The 18,857-nt window shown below is 49.2% G+C and overlaps 2 protein-coding genes across 5 annotated transcripts in view; one reads left to right on the forward strand and one right to left on the reverse strand.

The window, feature by feature from the left end:
* The window catches only part of sgsh (N-sulfoglucosamine sulfohydrolase (sulfamidase)), a 20,677-nt gene extending 9,335 nt beyond the window's left edge, over positions 1-11,342 (reverse strand). Inside the window, exons 1-4 of the mRNA XM_043715008.1 lie at positions 11,067-11,342; positions 8,642-8,802; positions 5,708-5,813; positions 285-435 (exon numbers count right to left, since the gene is read on the reverse strand). Of these exons, the coding sequence (XP_043570943.1) occupies positions 285-435; positions 5,708-5,813; positions 8,642-8,802; positions 11,067-11,169 (521 nt within the window). The 5' untranslated portion in view covers positions 11,170-11,342. The remainder of the gene's footprint in view (positions 1-284; positions 436-5,707; positions 5,814-8,641; positions 8,803-11,066) is intronic.
* A 64-nt stretch (positions 11,343-11,406) lies between these two features.
* Positions 11,407-18,857, forward strand: part of slc26a11 (solute carrier family 26 member 11) — a 30,204-nt gene continuing 22,753 nt past the window's right edge. The window contains exons 1-4 of one of the 4 annotated variants that reach the window (XM_043715007.1): positions 11,407-11,471; positions 13,169-13,671; positions 16,573-16,765; positions 17,754-17,839. In XM_043715007.1, coding sequence (XP_043570942.1) covers positions 13,486-13,671; positions 16,573-16,765; positions 17,754-17,839 — 465 coding nt within the window. In that variant the 5' untranslated portion in view covers positions 11,407-11,471; positions 13,169-13,485. Of the gene's footprint in view, positions 11,476-11,495; positions 11,704-13,168; positions 13,672-16,572; positions 16,766-17,753; positions 17,840-18,857 lie in introns of those variants that run through there. The other 3 variants (XM_043715003.1, XM_043715006.1, XM_043715005.1) reach the window with 3 other exon arrangements.

Genomic DNA, 18,857 nt, shown 5'->3' on the forward strand with positions numbered 1-18,857 from the left:
TCACCCTGGGGGGTGGGGGGAGGGGAGTATGAGGGGCTGCTCACCCTGGGAGGTGGGGGGGGGGGGATGTGAGGGGCTGCTCACCCTGGGGGGTGGGGGAGGGGGTGCAGGAGGGGGTGTGTGGTGCCAGTCACCTGGTCACTCAGGCACTGACCTCTGCCCAGGCATGAGTTTCACTGACACTGATCCCCCCCACTCCCCCCCCCTCCCCCGGCTGTGACTCGGGCTGGCAGGGCTGGGGCTGGGGGATAGCCCGAGCAGTTTCGAGTTGCCCCACGCCCTACCTGTCGGCCGCGGTGTGCAGGAATTGCCGCACCAGCAGTTTGATTTTGGTGATGTTCCTCCCGACCTGCAGGATCGAGTGGTTCTCCTCAGTCTCCGAGTAATCAAAGGGATAGACTGAATCCGGACCAACGTGCTTCTTCCCAATTATTCCTGGAAAAGTAAGACACGCCGGAACAATCAAAAATACACTGGGAGAAATAGCCAGCTATTGAGCGTCACCGTGGGCTACTGTCTATAAATACAGACAGAAAAGACCAAACTTCAAATGTGAGGAAGTTGTAATGAGGACCGCAAGTATGGAACCAGTCAGAGAAGGCAAACTACAATTATCAGCAAGGACAGAAGAGACAGCAGTTTGTTAACAATGGGATCACAGTGCTTAAAAAAAAAACGACCTCCATGAGATTGGGAAGGAAAGAATTCACGTTAACACAGGGCCAAGTCAAATGAGATGAGGGAGAGGAGGGTTTACGCTCAGTGAGATGCACGGACGAGGTGGGGGGGGGCTGTAACTGAGAATTATGGACAAAATCCCAGCGTTGTTACAGCAAAGGAGGAGGCTATTCGGCCCAGTGTGCCTGACCCAGCTCTTAATGAGTATCATTATCGAATGAGTAGGAGTCGGTTAGCTCAGCTGGTTGGACGGCTAGTTCATAATGCAGAGTGGCACCAACAGTGTGGGTTCAGAGTGGGACCATTCGGCGTAGCCATTTTGGCGCGAACGATTCGGCACGGCCGGTTTGGCGCAGACCCATTTTGGTGCAGAACTGTTTTGTAGTTATTCAGTAGTTTGTAGTTATTATCAAAATAAAATATAACCCATTAAAATGCCATCAACAATTTTGTTGTCAAAACACGGGAAGGAAAAGTGCTCATACGACAGCTATATATATGTATTTGATAGATATGCTGCTGATAAGGTAACGTTACCTTAACGAGGTATGAGAGGAAGGACATTTGCAAATCTCGAATTCACCTTATAAATGGTGACCTAGTGAAACAGATTAATGAACATTTACATGTAGCTTCGGCATCTAAGGTGGACAGAGATACCGTCATTTCAAAGGTAAACGTACGAGCTGCTGAAACTGCAGAGGGCAGTTTTTTATTTTTATTTTCTTTTTAACATTTTTACTAAACAGGATAAACATTATTTTTCTTTTTATTGCTTTCATTAATGCTTTTAACTAAGCCTAAAAAGGAATAAATTCCACACCGGCTGAGGTTAGGACGAAAGACTCTCCTGCTCAACCTCTCCCCTCGCCCGAGGTGCGGTCACCCTCAAGTTAAACCTTCACTAGTTGTCTCTCGGTAACGGGAGAGCAGCCCTATGGTCCGGAAGGACTGGGATGGCTTTACCTTTTATTACCCAATGATAATCCACTCACTCCACCAATTTGTTTGTCCCTTTTTGGGGGTTCGACGCTGCACACCTCACAGTTAATCCTTCTTCCTAGTTTTATTCCAAAAGCAGGAGCATATTACACGCAGAACAGTGCACGGGGCAGGAGCGTGTTACACGCAGAACAGTGCACGGGGCAGGAGCGGGTTACACGCAGAACAGTGCACGGGGCAGGAGCGGGTTACACAGATAGTGCACGGGGCAGGTGCGGATTACACGCAGGATAGTGCACGGCGCTGGTGCGGGTTACACGGAACAGTGCACAGGGCAGGAGCGGGTTACACGCAGGACAGTGCACGGGGCAGGAGCAGGTTACACGCAGGACAGTGCACGGGGCAGGAACAGGTTACACGCAGGACAGTGCACGGGGCAGGAGCGGGTTACACGGAATAGTGCACGGTGCAGGAGTGTGTTACACGCAGGACAGTGCATGGGGCAGGAGCGGGTTACACGCAGGATAGTGCACTGGGCAGGAGCGTGTTACATGCAGGATAGTGCACGGGGCAGGAGCGGATTACATGGAATAGTGCACGGGGCAGGAGTGTGTTACACGCAGGACAGTGCATGGGGCAGGAGCGGGTTACACGCAGGATAATGCACTGGGCAGGAGCGTGTTACATGCAGGATAGTGCACGGGGCAGGAGCGCTTTACACAGATAGTGCACGGGCAGGAGTGGATTACACAGATAGTGCATGGGGCTGGAGTGTGTTACACGCAGGATAGTGCACGGGGCTGGAGTATGTTACACGCAGGACAGTGCACGGGGCTGGAGCGGGTTACACGCAGGATAGTGCACGGGGCAGGAGCGGGTTACACGCAGGATAGTGCACAGGGCAGGTGCGGGTTACACGCAGGATAGTGCACAGGGCAGGTGCGGGTTACACGGAATAGTGCACGGGGCAGGAGCGGGTTACACGCAGGATAGTGCCCGGACAGGAGTGGGTTACACAGATAGTGCATGGGGCGGGAGTGTGTTAGACACAGGACAGTGCACGGAGCTGGAGCGGGTTACACGCAGAACAGTGCACGGGGCTGGAGCGGGTTACACGCAGGATAGTGCACGGGGCAGGAGCGGGTTACACGCAGAACAGTGCACGGTGCAGGAGCAGGTTACACGCAGGATAGTGCACGGGGCTGGAGTGTGTTACACGCAGGACAGTGCACGGGGCTGGAGTGTGTTACACGCAGGACAGTGCACGGGGCAGGAGCGGGTTACACGCAGGATAGTGCACGGGGCAGGACCGGGCTACACGGAATAGTGCATGGGGCAGGAGCGGGTTACACGCAGGATAGTGCATGGGGCAGGAGCGGGTTACACGCAGGACAGTGCACGGGGCAGGAGCAGCTTACACGCAGGATAGTGCACGGAGCAGGAGCAGATTACACGGAATAGTGCACGGTGCAGGAGTGTGTTACACGCAGGACAGTGCACGGGGCAGGAGCGGGTTACATGCAGGATAGTGCACGGGGCAGGAGCGGATTACACGGAATAGTGCACGGGGTAGGAGTGTGTTACACGCAGGACAGTGCATGGGGCAGGAGCGGGTTACACGCAGGATAGTGCACAGAGGAGGAGCGTGTTACATGCAGGACAGTGCCCGGTGCAGGAGCGGATTACACGCAGGCCAGTGCATGTGGCAGGAGCGGGTTACACAGATAGTGCATGGGGCTGGAGTGTGTTACACGCAGGATAGTGCACGGGGCTGGAGTATGTTACATGCAGGACAGTGCACGGGGCAGGAGTGTGTTACATGCAGGACAGTGCATGGAGCAGGAGCGGGTTACACAGATAGTGCATGGGGCTAGTGCATGGGGCAGGAGCGGGTTACACGCAGGATAGTGCACGGGGCAGGAGCAGATTACACGGAATAGTGCACGGGGCAGGAGTGTGTTACACGCAGGATAGTGCACGGGGCAGGAGCAGATTACACGGAATAGTGCACGGGGCAGGAGTGTGTTACACGCAGGACAGTGCATGGGGCAGGAGCGGGTTACACGCAGGATAGTGCACGGGGCAGGAGCGCGTTTCACTCAGGATAGTGCACGGGGAAGGAGCGCGTTACATGCAGGACAGTGCCCGGTGCAGGAGCGGATTACACGCAGGCCAGTGCATGTGGCAGGAGCGGGTTACACAGATAGTGCACGGGGCAGGAGTGGATTACACAGATAGTGCACGGGGCAGGAGTGTGTTACATGCAGGACAGTGCATGGAGCAGGAGCGGGTTACACAGATAGTGCATGGGGCTGGAGTATGTTACACGCAGGATAGTGCACGGGGCTGGAGTGTGTTACATGCAGGACAGTGCACGGAGCAGGAGCGGGTTACACAGATAGTGCATGGGGCTGGAGCGTGTTACATACAGGACAGTGCACGGGGCTAGAGCGGGTTACACGCAGGATAGTGCACGGGGCAGGAGCGGGTTACACGCAGAACAGTGCACGGGGCAGGAGCGGGTTACACAGATAGTGCACAGGGCAGGAGCGGATTACACGTAATAGTGCACGGGGCAGGAGCGGGTTACACAGATAGTGCACGGGGCAGGAGTGTGTTACACGCAGGACAGTGCACGGGGCAGGAGTGTGTTACACGCAGGATAGTGCACGGGGCAGGAGCGGGTTACACGCAGGATAGTGCACGGAGCAGGAGCGGATTACACGGAATAGTGCACGGGGCAGGAGTGGGTTACACAATTAGTGCACGGGGCAGGAGCGCGTTACACGCAGGATAGTGCACGGGGAAGGAGCGCGTTACACGCAGGACAGTGCATGGGGCAGGAGCGGGTTACACAGATAGTGCATGGGGCTGGAGTGTGTTACACGCAGGATAGTGCACGGGGCTGGAGTGTGTTAGACGCAGGACAGTGCACACTGCAGGAGCAGGTTACACGCAGGATAGTGCACAGGGCAGGAGCAGGTTACATGCAGGATAGTGCACGGGGCAGGAGCGGATTACACGGAATAGTGCACGGAGCAGGAGTGTGTTACACGCAGGACAGTGCATGGGGCAGGAGCGGGTTACACGCAGGATAGTGCATGGGGCAGGAGCGGGTTACACGGAATAGTGCACGGGGCAGGAGTGTGTTACACGCAGCACAGTGCATGGGGCAGGAGCGGGTTACATGCAAGATAGTGCACGGGGCAGGAGAGGATTACACGGAATAGTGCATGGGGCAGGAGCGGATTACACGGAATTGTGCACGGGGCAGGAGTGTGTTACACGCAGGATAGTGCACGGGGCAGGAGCGGGTTACACGCAGGATAGTGCACAGGGCAAGAGCGTGTTACATGCAGGATTGTGCACGGGGCAGGAGCGTGTTACACGCAGGATAGTGCACAAGGCAGGAGCGTGTTACACGCAGGATAGTGAAAGGGGCAGGAGCGGGTTACATGCAGGATAGTGCACAGGGCAGGAATGTGTTACACGCAGGATAGTGCACGGGGCAGGAGCATGCTACACGCAGGACAATGGACGGGCAGGAGCGTGTTACACGCAGGATAGTGCACAGGGCAAGAGCGTGTTACATGCAGGATTGTGCACGGGGCAGGAGCATGTTACTCGCAGGATAGTACACAAGGCAGGAGCGTGTTACACGCAGGATAGTGAAAGGGGCAGGAGCGGATTACATGCAGGATAGTGCACAGGACAGGAGTATGTTACACGCAGGATAGTGCACGGGGCAGGAGCGTGCTACACGCCGGACAGTGCACGGGGCAGGAGCGGGTTACACGCAGGATAGTGCACAGGGCAAGAGCGTGTTACATGCAGGATTGTGCATGGGGCAGGAATGTGTTACACGCAGGATAGTGCACAAGGGAGGAGCGTGTTACACGCAGGATAGTGAAAGTGGCAGGAGCGGGTTACATGCAGGATAGTGCACAGGGCAGGAGCGTGTTAGACACAGGATAGTGCAGGCGGGTGGAGTGTGTTATGGGCTCTGAGGCATCAGGAATGACAGTGACAATGCGAACAGCGTGAAATCAGTTTAGAATTCGGACTCCATCTGTGTTGAAACCCTCACCTGTCTTGATGTGAGACTGACGGAGCAGCAACGGTAAACTTCTGACGGAGTCGAAGGAGTTGAAGTGGTGAACGGACTGGTGCAGTCCATACATCCCATTCTGATGCTGCAAAACACAGAAACGCCGGTCAAACCCCTGGCGGAAATCTCTCAGCCTTTCTCAAGTCCACTCACAGTCTGCACGATGCGTCTGTGTGATACTGACACTCACTAAGAACCCAGCCTTAGGACCCAGGACCTGTCTCAGATCCCCAGTTCCAGATGTGAATGTCCATATGTATATGTCTGTGTGCATGCACTGGTGTGTCTGCATGTGCATATGTTCATAACTACGTGTGCGTGTGCGTGTTTATGTCTACATGTGCATATTTGTACACATGTAATCGAATGTATGTATGTGCGTGTGTGTGTTTTAAGCTGGCCATACGGTTGGACTGTAGAAGTAACTGCACAAAGTGAATAATACAGATACAGTCAAAGGGAAGCCAGACAAGGAGCTGAGGGAGAAGGGAATGGAGGATCTTGATGGTAGATTTGAGAAAGATTTGATCAGAGACATAAACATGGGCATGGATAGTTGGGCTGAATGGTCTGTTTCTACGTTGTATATCTGTACCATATACATCTATATGTAACATATATGCAGTATCGTCCTATATAATCTTCTAGCAGGGCTGGTGGTCGGGGGTGATTTTAAACATGGGTGGTTGTGAAAGCTTGTCCACTCACCCTCTACACGGATATCTGCCTCGTCTCTATTCACTCAGAAGGAAAACTCAGCTCACCACCAGCTCCAGAGAAACTCTCGCACTGCCCGGAAAATGATACCTCGGTCAAGGTAGTGCAGGGAGACCGGCTCCCGAGGGAGAAACTCGGCACCACGCCCATCCCTTTGGGAATGTCTTAGAGTGTGGGAACTGAGACAGTGCCCTTGTATTATTGGCTCGAGGGGGGTGGAAGGAGCTGATTATTGCCAACACCTCCCCCACGCTGGGGTTCGAGCAACTATCCCAGCTTCTTGCTGATCCCAAGCCTGTGATTAAAAAAAAAAACAGGAAGGCAGTCGCTCTGCCTTTCAGATCTGCTGGCCCTTTTCCAGGATCGTGGCTGGTCTGTGCCTCAATTCCATTTGCCTGCTGTCATTCCAACCCTTGAAAACTCCAAGTGACCCCATGCCTCTGACAAACAGAGCTCCAAATCTCTCCCAGCACTTACCCTGTTCGATAGGTGTCCAAGTAGACTTGGGGGGGTGCGGTGGTGATGTTCAGATGCAAAGATCTTTAAAATGCCACAAACAGGTGCAGAAACCAACCAAGAAAGCTCATGAACTGCTGGCTTTTATAATCCAAAGGATTAGAGTACAAGGATAGTAGAGTTATACAAACTCTAGTTAGACCCCGCTTGGAGTATAGTTAGCGGATCTGTCGTCACACCTTCGGAAAGATTTATTGGCCCAAGAATAGTTCCTGGGCTTTAGGGGCTAAGTTATGAGGAGAGATTAGGTTTTTTTCTCTAGAATTTGGAAATCTAAAGGGTGATCTGATTGAAGTCCTCAAAATATTCACAGGAAAAGACAGGGCAGATGAATGTAAACTATTGGAGAACCTGGAATTAGGGAGCTGTGTCTGCGAATTAGGGTCAGACTATTCAGGAGAGATTTTAGGAAGCAATTCTACGCAGAATGGGTAGAAGATGTTTGGAACTCTCATCCAGAAATGATGTGGAGGTGCCAGTGTTGGACTGGGGTGGGCAAAGTTAAAAATCACACAACGTTAGTTTATAGTCCCAACAGGTTTATTTGGAAGCACTGGCTTTCAGAAGACTGCTCCTTAATCAGGTAATTAGTGGGACAGGATTATAAGATACAGAATTTATAGCAAAAGATCACAGTATCACACAATTAAAACGATACATTGAACAAAACATAAATAAAACTGAAAGCAGTGCGCTGAAAGCTAATACTCTCAATCCCTAAATTGCCTCAAATTTGTCAAACTACAGATCTAATCATAGAGTCAGAGTTTTACAGGATGGAAAGAGACAGTGGCTCAGTGATTAGCACTGTTATCTCACAGCAAGAGGGACCCGGGTTTGATTCCAGCCTCAGGCTACTGTCTGTGTGGAGTTTGCACATTCTCCCGGTGTCTACGTGGGTTTCCCCTGAATGCTCCAGTTTCCTCCCATAGTCCAAAGATGTGCAGGTTAGGTGGATTGGCCATGTTAAATTGCCCGTAGTGTTCAGAGATGTGTAGGCTAGGTGCATTAAGTCAGGGATAAGGGAATTGGTCTGGATGGGTTACTCTTTGGAGGGTTGGTGTGGACTTGTTGGGCCGAAGGGCCTGTTTCCACACGGTAGGGATTCTATGATTCCAAATAAACCTGTCAGACTATAACCTGGCTTCGCGTGGTCTTCTGACAATGCTCACTGAGTTTAAAACATGGTATGTTTTTGAGAAGGAGTCAGATACAGCACTTGAGGCTAAAGGGATCAAAGGATATGGGGGAGAATTTGGAAGAGGTGACTGAGTCAGATGATCAGCGACAACGACATGAATGGGGACAGGAGGTTGGAGGGGCCGAATGGTTCTGGCTCCTATTTTGTCTGTTTCTGTGTGGCATGAGGATCTGCTTGTTCTGCCTGTGGGCAGTGTGCTAAAGCTTTCAGCTATGAGTTGTTCTGCTATAACACCGCAGTTATGTTCCTTGTCAACTCTGTGCTGTAGAAAATCGCCAACAGACAATCGCTACACCATGCGGCAGAAAGCTTGGGTTATCAAAACAGCGTCCACAATCCCCCAATCACGTTATAGCCAATTCACGCTGACGAAACACGTATTATAGCAGAACGACCTGTACTTTTACAGGATCTGGTAAAGACCATGAGGAACAGAGAGCAATGGGAATTGTTTTTAAACACGCATGTGGTAAGAGTACCTGAGGCAACCCGGTTAAGATAGCAGAGCGGCTGGGGGAGCAGCTGCTGACGGATGAGAAGGCGTTTCGGAAGATGACGCTGCGTTTGGCGAGCTGGTTGAGGTGTGGGGTCCGGATCGCTGTATTGTTATACACCTCAGTCTCAAAGCCGGCATCATCCGCTGTCAGAGCAAACAGGGAGGAGAGGTTACATCAAAACCCGCTTGTGGTCGAAGACTACCACAACTGACTACCCAAGCGCCAATCACACATTGACAACAACTTTACGTACAGCTCTGGGTGCCACACTCTCGGAAGCAGTGGAGAGCATTCAGGAGAAGCTCACAAAAACAGTTCCAGGAATGAGGGACTTCAGTTTTGAGGATAATCGGAGATGTTGGAACTAGAAAGGAAAAGGCTAAGAGCAAATCTGATAGAGGTTTTTAAAATCACAGGTGGTGTGGGCAGAGCGAAGAGGGAGAAACTGTTACTGTCCGTGAACAGATCGAGAACCCGACGGTACAGCTTTCAAGTGTTTTGCAGAGGAAGCAAGTGTGAGGTGGGAAACAGATTGTTGGCTGAAAGAGTTGTCAGTCTGGAACGCAATGCCTGGCAGTATGGTGGAGAAGGAAGTTTCAATTCAGCTACTTAAGAGGCACTGGATTGTCATTTAAACAGAAACAATGTGCAGTTAGTTATGATGCTCAGAGAGCCAGCGACAACATGATGGGCCGAGTGGCTTCCTTCTGCACTGTAACAATTCGGTGATTCTATCATTCTGCATCTATCACCAGTAGCAATGGTGTACTGAGCACTCACCGAATACTGTTGTTTATCATTTATATAAACAACTCAGATGAGAATATAAGAGGCATGATTAGTAAGTTTGCAGATGGTGGAGTAATGAACAGTTACAACACTTCAACGACATTTGGACAGCTACATGAAGAGGAAAGGCTTACAGGGATCGGGCTAGTTCAGCATGGGAAACTTGGTCAGCATGGACAATTTGGGCCGAAGGGCCTGTTTCTGTACTGTATGAATAGGAAGGGTTTGGAGGGATATGGGCCAGGTGCTGGCAGGTGGGACTAGATTGGGTACTGAAGGGTCTGTTTCCATGCTGTACATCTCGATGACTCTATTCCCTGTCTAGAATGACAGTCGAGGTTTGAGGCTGGGATTTGTAAAAGACACAATGTTTGTGGACCTGTGCCTACATTAAAGTAGGCACAGAGAAGATGATTCCAGTCATAGACAAGGCCAGAACATAGGGGCCAGCAATATTAGCTTAGACAGTGATTAATACATTTAACCCCTGTGCCTACATTAAAGTAGGCTCAGAGAAGATGATTCCAGTCATAGACAAGGCCAGAACATAGGGGCCAGCAATATTAGCTTGGACAGTGATTAATACATTTAACCCAAAATTCAGCAGAAAACTGAGTGGGTACAAGGTGATATGAGAGACATTGATTGAAAGAAATATAGACTTGGATCTAAATAGAATGTTGGTGACAATTTTCTAATTACTCTGTTCAGATGTTTTTACACATCTTAGCAGCAGGCCTCCTCTCTCAAAGGTAGTATACTACCACAATAGTCATAGGGATGTACAGCACGGAAACAGACCCTTCGGTCCAACTCGTCCATGCCGACCAGTTAACCTAACCAAATCTAGTCCCATTTGCCAGCACTTGGCCCATATCCCTCTAAACCCTTCCTATGCATATCTGTGTCAGTTAGCAGTGCGGGTTTCTCTCTCTCTCTCCTGCAATGACCTCACCATGTGCTGCCTTTGTCTGTTCCTCTCCCTTTTAAAAGTGCTGTTGGTTTGACTTTTTTTGCCTCCAAAGTTCCAAAACAATGCAACAGCGTATAAAACAGGAATTGCTGCTCCTGGAATTCGAGGAAATCACCTCCAACACCTCATAAAAAACAAAAAAAAGGAGCAGCCTGTTACAGCCACAGTATTTTCCCCGTCCTCCATCTCGGATTGCAGTCGTGAAGGAATAGAACCAACATGACCATTACACATCACCGTGCAAACCCTGTCCTTGTGATCTTAATTGAGGAATAGATACTGAGACCGACCCTGGGGATAACACCTGACTGTCAGAGGCTGAGAGATCATGTACACCCCTTCGCCTCCCCGAAAGGTCAGGCCAGATCTCAGTTTAACGCCTGGCGGAAAAAGTAACCAGACGACTCCCAACAGTGCTGCACTCCCTCAGTACAGCAGCAAGGTGTCTGCCCTGATCTTTGCACCCCAGCCCTGAAGGGGTGGAGTCCTTGGGATCCAAGGTGTAGGCAAAGGGGGCGCCACATGAACGCAGAAGGTGCCAGGGTTAGAGATAGGAGTGTAGGCGCAGTGGGGCCGAATGGCCTGTCCCTATGCTGGCAAGTTGAGGGAAAGGCTGGGAGGTGAATGTTAATCTTGACTGCTCACCGATGATAAGAAGCACATTCCTGTTCCTCTGCTGAGCCCATGAATGACCGATTCCTAAAAGCAGCAAGCCCCAGACAGGGACCCCTGAAACAGCTGAGAACATGCTTCCCTTCCCCTCCAACACCCAGAAACTTCAAACACAAGTGACAAACTGGCTGGCCATGCAGCCCCGGGACAATTCCCCGATTATTCACTGACACCAAACCGTGACTGAAGCGCTAACTCAATAAAACTAAATCGAATCAATGTCATGAAACCGAGCCAGCGATCCCCTCTCTCCCTCAGGAATGGCCAATTTCCCGGAAGTGAAAGATACATTTGTTGCTGATCACATGAGAGGCGGTCATGTGACCCAGATCCCCAAAATAATCCAGAAACTGGAAGATCTCCTCCCGGCTGCAGGATGTGAGTGAGTGAGAATCTGAAAGGGGGGGTTTCTGACTGATCCTCTGCCTCCTGTCCAAGTTTGGAAACTTCACAAAGAAATCGTTTGGTTTTAACTCTTTTAAGACCACCTCAGCGTTCCGGGAGTTTTAATTGATACTTTAAAAGATTAAATGTGTTTTGTTTCCTTCTTAAAGATGTGTGTGTATCTTATTAATTTTGGCTTTCTTGTTGATGTGAACATGGTGACAATGTGAGTATTTATTTTAAAAATCAGTCTGATGATATTCTGTTTCTTTATCACTTCCCTTCTCGAGTTCTATCGGTGAATTTGTGGTCACTTGTCGGATCTATACTGTAACCTCGGAATTTTGCAATCTTCCTTGTAACAGTGCTGCACGATTGAGTCTACATCCTGCCTGGAGGATAGTGTCTTGATCATCTCTCTTATCCCACCCCCATCCCCCTGAAAGAAGGCCTATCGGCACCACAGCATCTCTTTTTTTTATTTCATACAATTAATTGAAGAATTCATAGAATCTCTACAGTGTGGAAACAGGCCATTCGACCCCAACAAGTCCACATCGATCTTCCGAACAGCATCCCACCCATTCCCTTATCCTATTGCTCTACATTACCCCTGACTTTAATGCATTCGAGAGGGTTGTGCTGGAAAAGCACAGCAGGTCAAGCAGCATCCGAGCTGCAGGATAAAGGGATTATGCCTGAAACGTTGACTCTCCTGGTCCTGGGATGCTCTCTGGCCTGCTGTGCTTTTCCAACATTACACCCTCCACTCTGACCTCCAGCATCTGCAGTCCTTACTTTCTCCTCCCTGACTCATTCATTTAATTTACTGTGGGCAATTTAGCATGGTCAATTCCCCTAACCTTTTTTTTTAATATTCATTCAGGGGATGTGGGCAGTGCTGGCTGGGTCAGTGTTTATTGCCCATCCCTAATTGCCCAGAGGGCAGTTAAGAGCCACATTGCTTGGGTTTGGAGTCACATGTAGGCCAGACCAGGATGGCAGTTTCCTTCTCCAAAGGGCATTAATGAACCAGATTGGTTTACTGCACATCTTTGGATTGTGGGAGGAAACCAGAGCACCCAGAAGAAACCCACGCAGACACGGGGAGAATGTACAAACTCCACACGGACAGCCACCCGCGGCTGGAATCGAACCTGGGTCCCTGGCACTGAGAGGCAGCAGTGCTAACCACTAAGCCACCATGCTGCCGTAATTGGGGAGTGTGGTGGGGCATTTCAGTTCCTCCTGACCTGACTGCCCTGTTTCAGTGTTGGGGTAATTCCTGATCTGTGTTCAGGAAGATTCTGCATTCTTTGAGTGAACTCAGAAGTCATATGACACCAGGTTATAGTCGGACAGATTTATTTGAAATCACAAGCTTTCACAGCGCCGCTCCTTCATTAGATGAAGTTGACACAGTTCTCAAGTGTTTCCCCTCTTCTGGGACTATTGGACCTGAAACGTTAACTCCGCTTTCTCTTCACAGATGCTGCCAGACCTGCTGAGCTTTTCCAGCAATTTCTGTTTTGGTCTGATTCACAGCATCTGCAGCTCTTTTGGTTTTTACTTGTCAAGGTCAGGGTGTTTAAACTTCTTTTGTCAGAGAGTTTCCTGTGTGCTGTGTTTTTATTGAGTGATTTTTAAAAAAATATATATAACAAAAAATGTTTAATTTGATCATTTTTCAGGTGTCTTTGGATGCTCGGAGGAGATGGGGACCAAACTGGACAGCCGTGGACAGCGCTTGCCTGAAACGCCGATTCTCCTGCTCCTCGGATGCTGCCTGACCGGCTGTGCTTTTCCAGCACCACACGTCTAGACTCTAATCTCCAGCATCTGCAATCCTCACTCTCTCCTAGCCACGGAGGTGACTAAGTTACCCTAGGGATCTGGACACAGTCCGTGCCAGTGGGAAAATCACTTCAGGAAGAATAGGTGGAAACCGAGACTCCAGGCGGTGCCAATAAAGTGCCCTGATCACCCCGAGGTGACTGGAACACCAGCCATGAGCTCTGTAGTTAGGAAATTCTGCTCCTATCACACTCTGAAGAAGAGACTCCCTATCCTGCGTTGGCTGCCCCAGTATAGCCTTCAGTGGCTGCGGATGGATTTACTGGCAGGGCTGACCGTGGGCCTGACTGTGGTGCCTCAGGGCTTGGCCTATGCTGAGATCGCTGGCCTCCCTGTTCAGGTAAGCAGCAGTCCTCTAGGGGTGGAGCATCCAACCTTGGCTGTGTGGGAGGGAAAACAGTTCAACCCATCTCGCTCCTGCCATGAGGAATTTCTCGTCCATTGGTTGGCGAGGAGAAGGCAGGTTTTGATGAAGGTGCTCAAAACCATGAGGGGTCTGGACAGTGTAGATAGGGAGAAACTGTTCCCATCGCTGAAGGTGTTGGGAATCTGAGAGCACAGAGTTAAGGTAATCGGTAAAGGACATTTGGGCAATGTGAGGTAAAATGTGTGGAACAACAGGCCTCGACAGGTAAATAAAAACCAAAAAGTACTGTAGATGCTGTAAATCAGAAACAAAACAGGAATTGCTGGAAAAGCTCAGCAGGTTCTGAGGAAGGGTCACTCAACCCGAAACGTTAACTCTGATTTCTCTCCACCGATGCTGAGCTTTTCCAGCAATTTCTGTGTGGATCCAGACAGGTTCTTGATTAGTGAGGGGTTCAAAGGATACAGGGAGGAGGCAGGAGAATAAGATTGAGAAAAATGTCAGCCATAATTGAATGGCGGAGCAGACTTGATGGGCCGAATGGCCTAATTTGCCTCCCATATCCAATGCTGAAGTCTGGAATACACTCCCTCAGCGTGTGTTGGAGGAAGGCATTCAGAAGGGAATTGGATTGTTATCTGAAACAGAAGAATGTGCAGGGCCATGTGGTGTGGAAAATGGCTTTGGTTGAATTGTTCCTTTTTGTTAGCATCAATGCTGTCATTATGGCCTCCTTGTGAGCTGTAACTATTCAGCCTTTAATGGAAAGGCAATGACTTCAAATTACCCAACTGATTCTTCACGTTATTACAGATGTATAACAATATTTTTTTTAAAGAAAACTGATCACTCTCCTGGAGACTAAAATATACAACCGCTCCTCTGTTTCACAAATAACAAACAAATTTGTGGAGGTCAAAGGTTATAGGATCATCTTTCACACGGTCAATACTTTCGGGATGGTGTGTGGTTATTTTGTGGACTCCAAAGAAAGACCGTTACAGTGAAATAAAATAAAAACCATAAACACACAGAATTAATTCATTGATGACCACTTATTCATTTACTAACCAGTAAATTTGCCATTTGTATATTTTGCTACAAAATCAAATCATTTGACATTTCCAAGGTAAAACTTTAGACTCTTGGGCTTTAATCCTTGAGTATTACAGGATGGTGTTTATGTGAGGAATGTAAAATATTACCCTCTTGGAGTAAAAATGATGAGGCTGATGTTGACATGAATATATACTACGATATTGACCATCTCCCACTTCTTCCTATCTCTAGCAGGAGTCTGAGAGGCAGGATTTTTTTTTTCTCTCTGTCTTGAGATTTCTTGTGAGCCACGCTGAGTGCAAGAACAGAGCCCACAAACAAAACCAGCCATTTTTCACCAGTCTTGCTGTATCTGATAGAATGGAAGGGAGAGGTTGGCCAGAATAGGACATTTTTTTAAATAGAATACCTACAGTGTGGAAGTAGGCCCTTCAGCCCGACACGACCACACTGACCCCCTGAAAAGTATCCCATCCAAACCCATTCCCCATTACTCTACATTTACCCCTAACTAATGCACCTAACCTACGCATCCCTGAACACCATGGGCAATTTAGAATGGCCAATTCACCTGACCTGGAGAAAGTGAGGATTGCAGATAATCTGTTGGAGATTAGAGTCGGAAGGTGTGGTGCTGGAAAAGTATAGCTGGTCAGCAGCATCCAAGGAGCAGGAGAATCGACATTTCGGGCATAAGCCCTTCTGACAAAGGGCTTATGCCTGAAATGTCAGTTCTCCTGCTCCTTGGATGCTGCCTGACCAGCTGTGCTTTTCCAGCACCACACACTTCGATAATTCACCTGACCTGCACATCTTTGGATTGTAGGAGGAAACTGGAGCACCCAGAGGAAACCTACACAGACATAAGGAGAAAGTCTACCAAGGCTGGAATCGAACCCAGGTCCCTGGCGCTGTGAGGCAGGGGTGCTAACCATTGAGCCACCATGCCTCAGACTCAGGAAGTCTGAGCTTGAAACATTGCAACATGTCAGGGAGGGGAGAGTCACCTGGACGCTGTGTTTCAGGAGACTGTCACACCCCTTAGACTAACTAACTCTAATTCAACCAGTGGACTTTGTTCTTTGGAACATAGGAGAATGAGGGGTGACCTTATGAGGCGTATAAAATCCTGAGCATAGATAGGATGAATGTATATCGTCTTTTTCCCAAGAATGGGGAATTGAAAACTAGAGGGCATGGGTTTAAGGTGAGAGGGGAAAGATTTAAGAAGGGCCTCGTCTTCACACAGAGAGTGGTGCGTGTATGGAATGGGCTGCCAGAGAAAGTGGTTGAGGCTGGTACAATAGCACTATTTTAAAAACATTTGGATAGATACATGGATGGCAAGGGTTGAGAGGGATATGGAGCAAATGTGGGCAATTGGAACTAGCCGAGTGGGTACCATGGTCAGCATGGAGCAGTTTGGGCCGAAGGGCCTGTTTCCATGATGTATTGCTCTGATTATTTTTGTGTTTTGGGGTCACTCCTTGGGCCTGACTTGAATTTTCATTCGTGCAGGTGTTGGTTTAGTTGGCATGAGGTGGAGGGGAAGGAGAGAAAACATAACTTTGTAACACTGTTTTTAAAGTTCAGGCCACCTCCTTTACCTGTTCAAAGTGTACCAATAGATTGTTGTCAGGGAAACCATGAGGTGAAGCGACAGAACAGGCAATGATCTCCTTCAATGATATAGCAGAGTCAAGGGGCTGAATGGCCTTTTTTGCTCCCTCTCCTCTTCTATCAGCCAGCCAAAAGTGTTGTAGAAATGTTGATTGGCTTGATGTCTCTCTTTCTCTCTCTCTCTCTCTATCTCAGTATGGGCTCTATTCGTCGTTTATGGGCTGCTTTGTCTACTGCCTCCTGGGTACCTCGAAGGATATCACGCTGGGTCCGACTGCGATCATGTCCCTCCTGGTTGCTTCATACGCCAACCATGATCCAGTTTATGCGGTGTTGCTGGCATTCCTTTGTGGCTGCATTCAACTCGCTATGGGCATCCTGCAACTCGGTGAGGCACTCTCTTGAAGCACACAGACTCGATTGAACACAGTCAGCTCCTTCATCACCCCCTCCCGCTCTCCTTTGGAGTGGGATGTAGTGTCTGATAGAGCACAGCCTGTGGTATTGTTGCAATTTGCAGGTGAACCCTGGTGTTAACAATGGCAAATCTGTCAAAGCTGTGCATCCTCCCTGGCCCCAGCCAATAACCATCTATTCCCCCAACCCCCACCAGAAATGTGAGCTCTGTTTCAGCAAGTCTCTATGCAATACTGCGCTGTGGAAGGATATGATAAATTATGGCGCCATCTGCCCCCTCGGGTGGACGTGAGAGCGGCCCCTCGCACTGTTCCAAAGAAAAACTCTTCCTGGTTTCCAGTTGTCATCCCTCACCTGTCATCACCACAATATGTTGTCAAGTTATTATGAAGTATATAATAACATCTCTGTCTGGGATGATCAGAAAACACCTTTTCTTAAAAAAAAACTCATCTTTTTGAGAGCCGTATTGTGGTACAGTAGTAGTGTCCCTATTGCTGAACAGGGAGGCCCGACTTCAGGTCCCACCTCCTCCAGAGGTGTGTAATAACATCTCTGAACAGGTTCATTAGCAAAGTATCTTAAATAATTTTTAAAAATTCTGTTGCTGGGATCTTGCTGTGCACTAAGCAGCTGACACATCTCCCAAATGCAACAGCGGCTATGTTTGAACCTGCTCCACTACTCTGTGAGATCACAGCTGGTCTGATTCCTCTGGGCCAGGCAGAAATGTGGAGTCATTTTACAAACACTCTAGAACATGGCCTTCACTCGGGTGAGTCTGAGGGACAATTGTCATGTGGACACTGCACCCCCCCTCCTCCTCTCTATCGGGGTTGCAGTTTATTTTACTTTCTAACGACTCACTCTCGTTGTTAAACTCTTGAATTAATACACCCTGTCCCAATCCTGGTGCAGATTCCAGTCTGGTAAATAATCCCATTCCTGTTTGATTCTAGGCTTCCTGGTTGATTTTATTTCCTATCCGGTCATAAAGGGATTCACCTCCTCTGCTGCTCTGACCATTGGCTTTGGACAAGTGAAGGTGAGGATGAAAATCGATGAAGAGGCCTTTGTTTGTGTCTCTTGTGCAAAGTAGGGTGAATAATTCGGTGCGAACTAGCACCAGCCTCTGATGGATCTGGCACTGGATGCTTATCTCTAGATGGGGGAAGTCCGACTGGGAAGATTTGAGAGTAGCAAAGGGTGTCTACCATTTTGAGAACGTTTACACCTGACCATATTATTTTGCAGTGTCTGCAGTTTCCCTTGAGAACTCTTGCCAAATAAAACTGCAATGGGGAATGGATATCTCATTTTAAAGATCAGCTCTGTTTCAGGCCTCCGATCCTAATTGTTTTGACTTTGAGGAGCCAGTGGTTTTCCCAATTGTTCCATGTTGGGAACTGTTTGGGGGTGGAGGGGATCTGTGAATAGGTTACTGCTCCGTGCCTATGGGGATATCTACACCCCAAGGGACTGCAGCAGTTCAAGAAGTCAGCTCACCCCCACCTTCTCAAGGGGCAACGGGGCGAGGGCAATAAATGCTAGGCCCAGCCGGAGAGGCCCACTTGCTACAAATGGATTAAAATAGAAAAGCTCCACTTAATGTTCCCAAAATAGAAATTAACTCTTCATGTGTAAATGCTGATGAGATTCCAGAGGATTAGAAGTCTTCCCCGCGAGAAGAGTTCCTGCAAGGCTCAGGCACTAGCGGAATGACTGGGTTTTCTCACAGGTCATTAATCTCTCCATTTTCTATTGGGTGTAATGGAGGAGGGAGGATGTGCAGCTGGTATATGATGGGAAAGGATTCTCACAATTGCTTACATCTCCGTGAGAAACATTCAAACTGAGCATCCGACGGGGGCGGGCGCGGGGGGAGGGAGGGGGGGGGAGGAGTCTGTTGTCAGACCAATGGGGAAATTATTCAGTGTTGACCCTTTTTTTGAGGAAGCTGATTGGGTGTTAACGTGAATGCTGAGAGCTGAAACACACTGAGAGAGCAGGAGTAGGCCATTCGGCCCTTCACGCCTGCTCTGCCATTCGTTATGACTATGGCT

Source organism: Chiloscyllium plagiosum, chromosome 24, assembly GCF_004010195.1.
Source record: "Chiloscyllium plagiosum isolate BGI_BamShark_2017 chromosome 24, ASM401019v2, whole genome shotgun sequence".
In the NCBI taxonomy this organism is placed as follows: Eukaryota; Metazoa; Chordata; class Chondrichthyes; order Orectolobiformes; family Hemiscylliidae; genus Chiloscyllium; species Chiloscyllium plagiosum.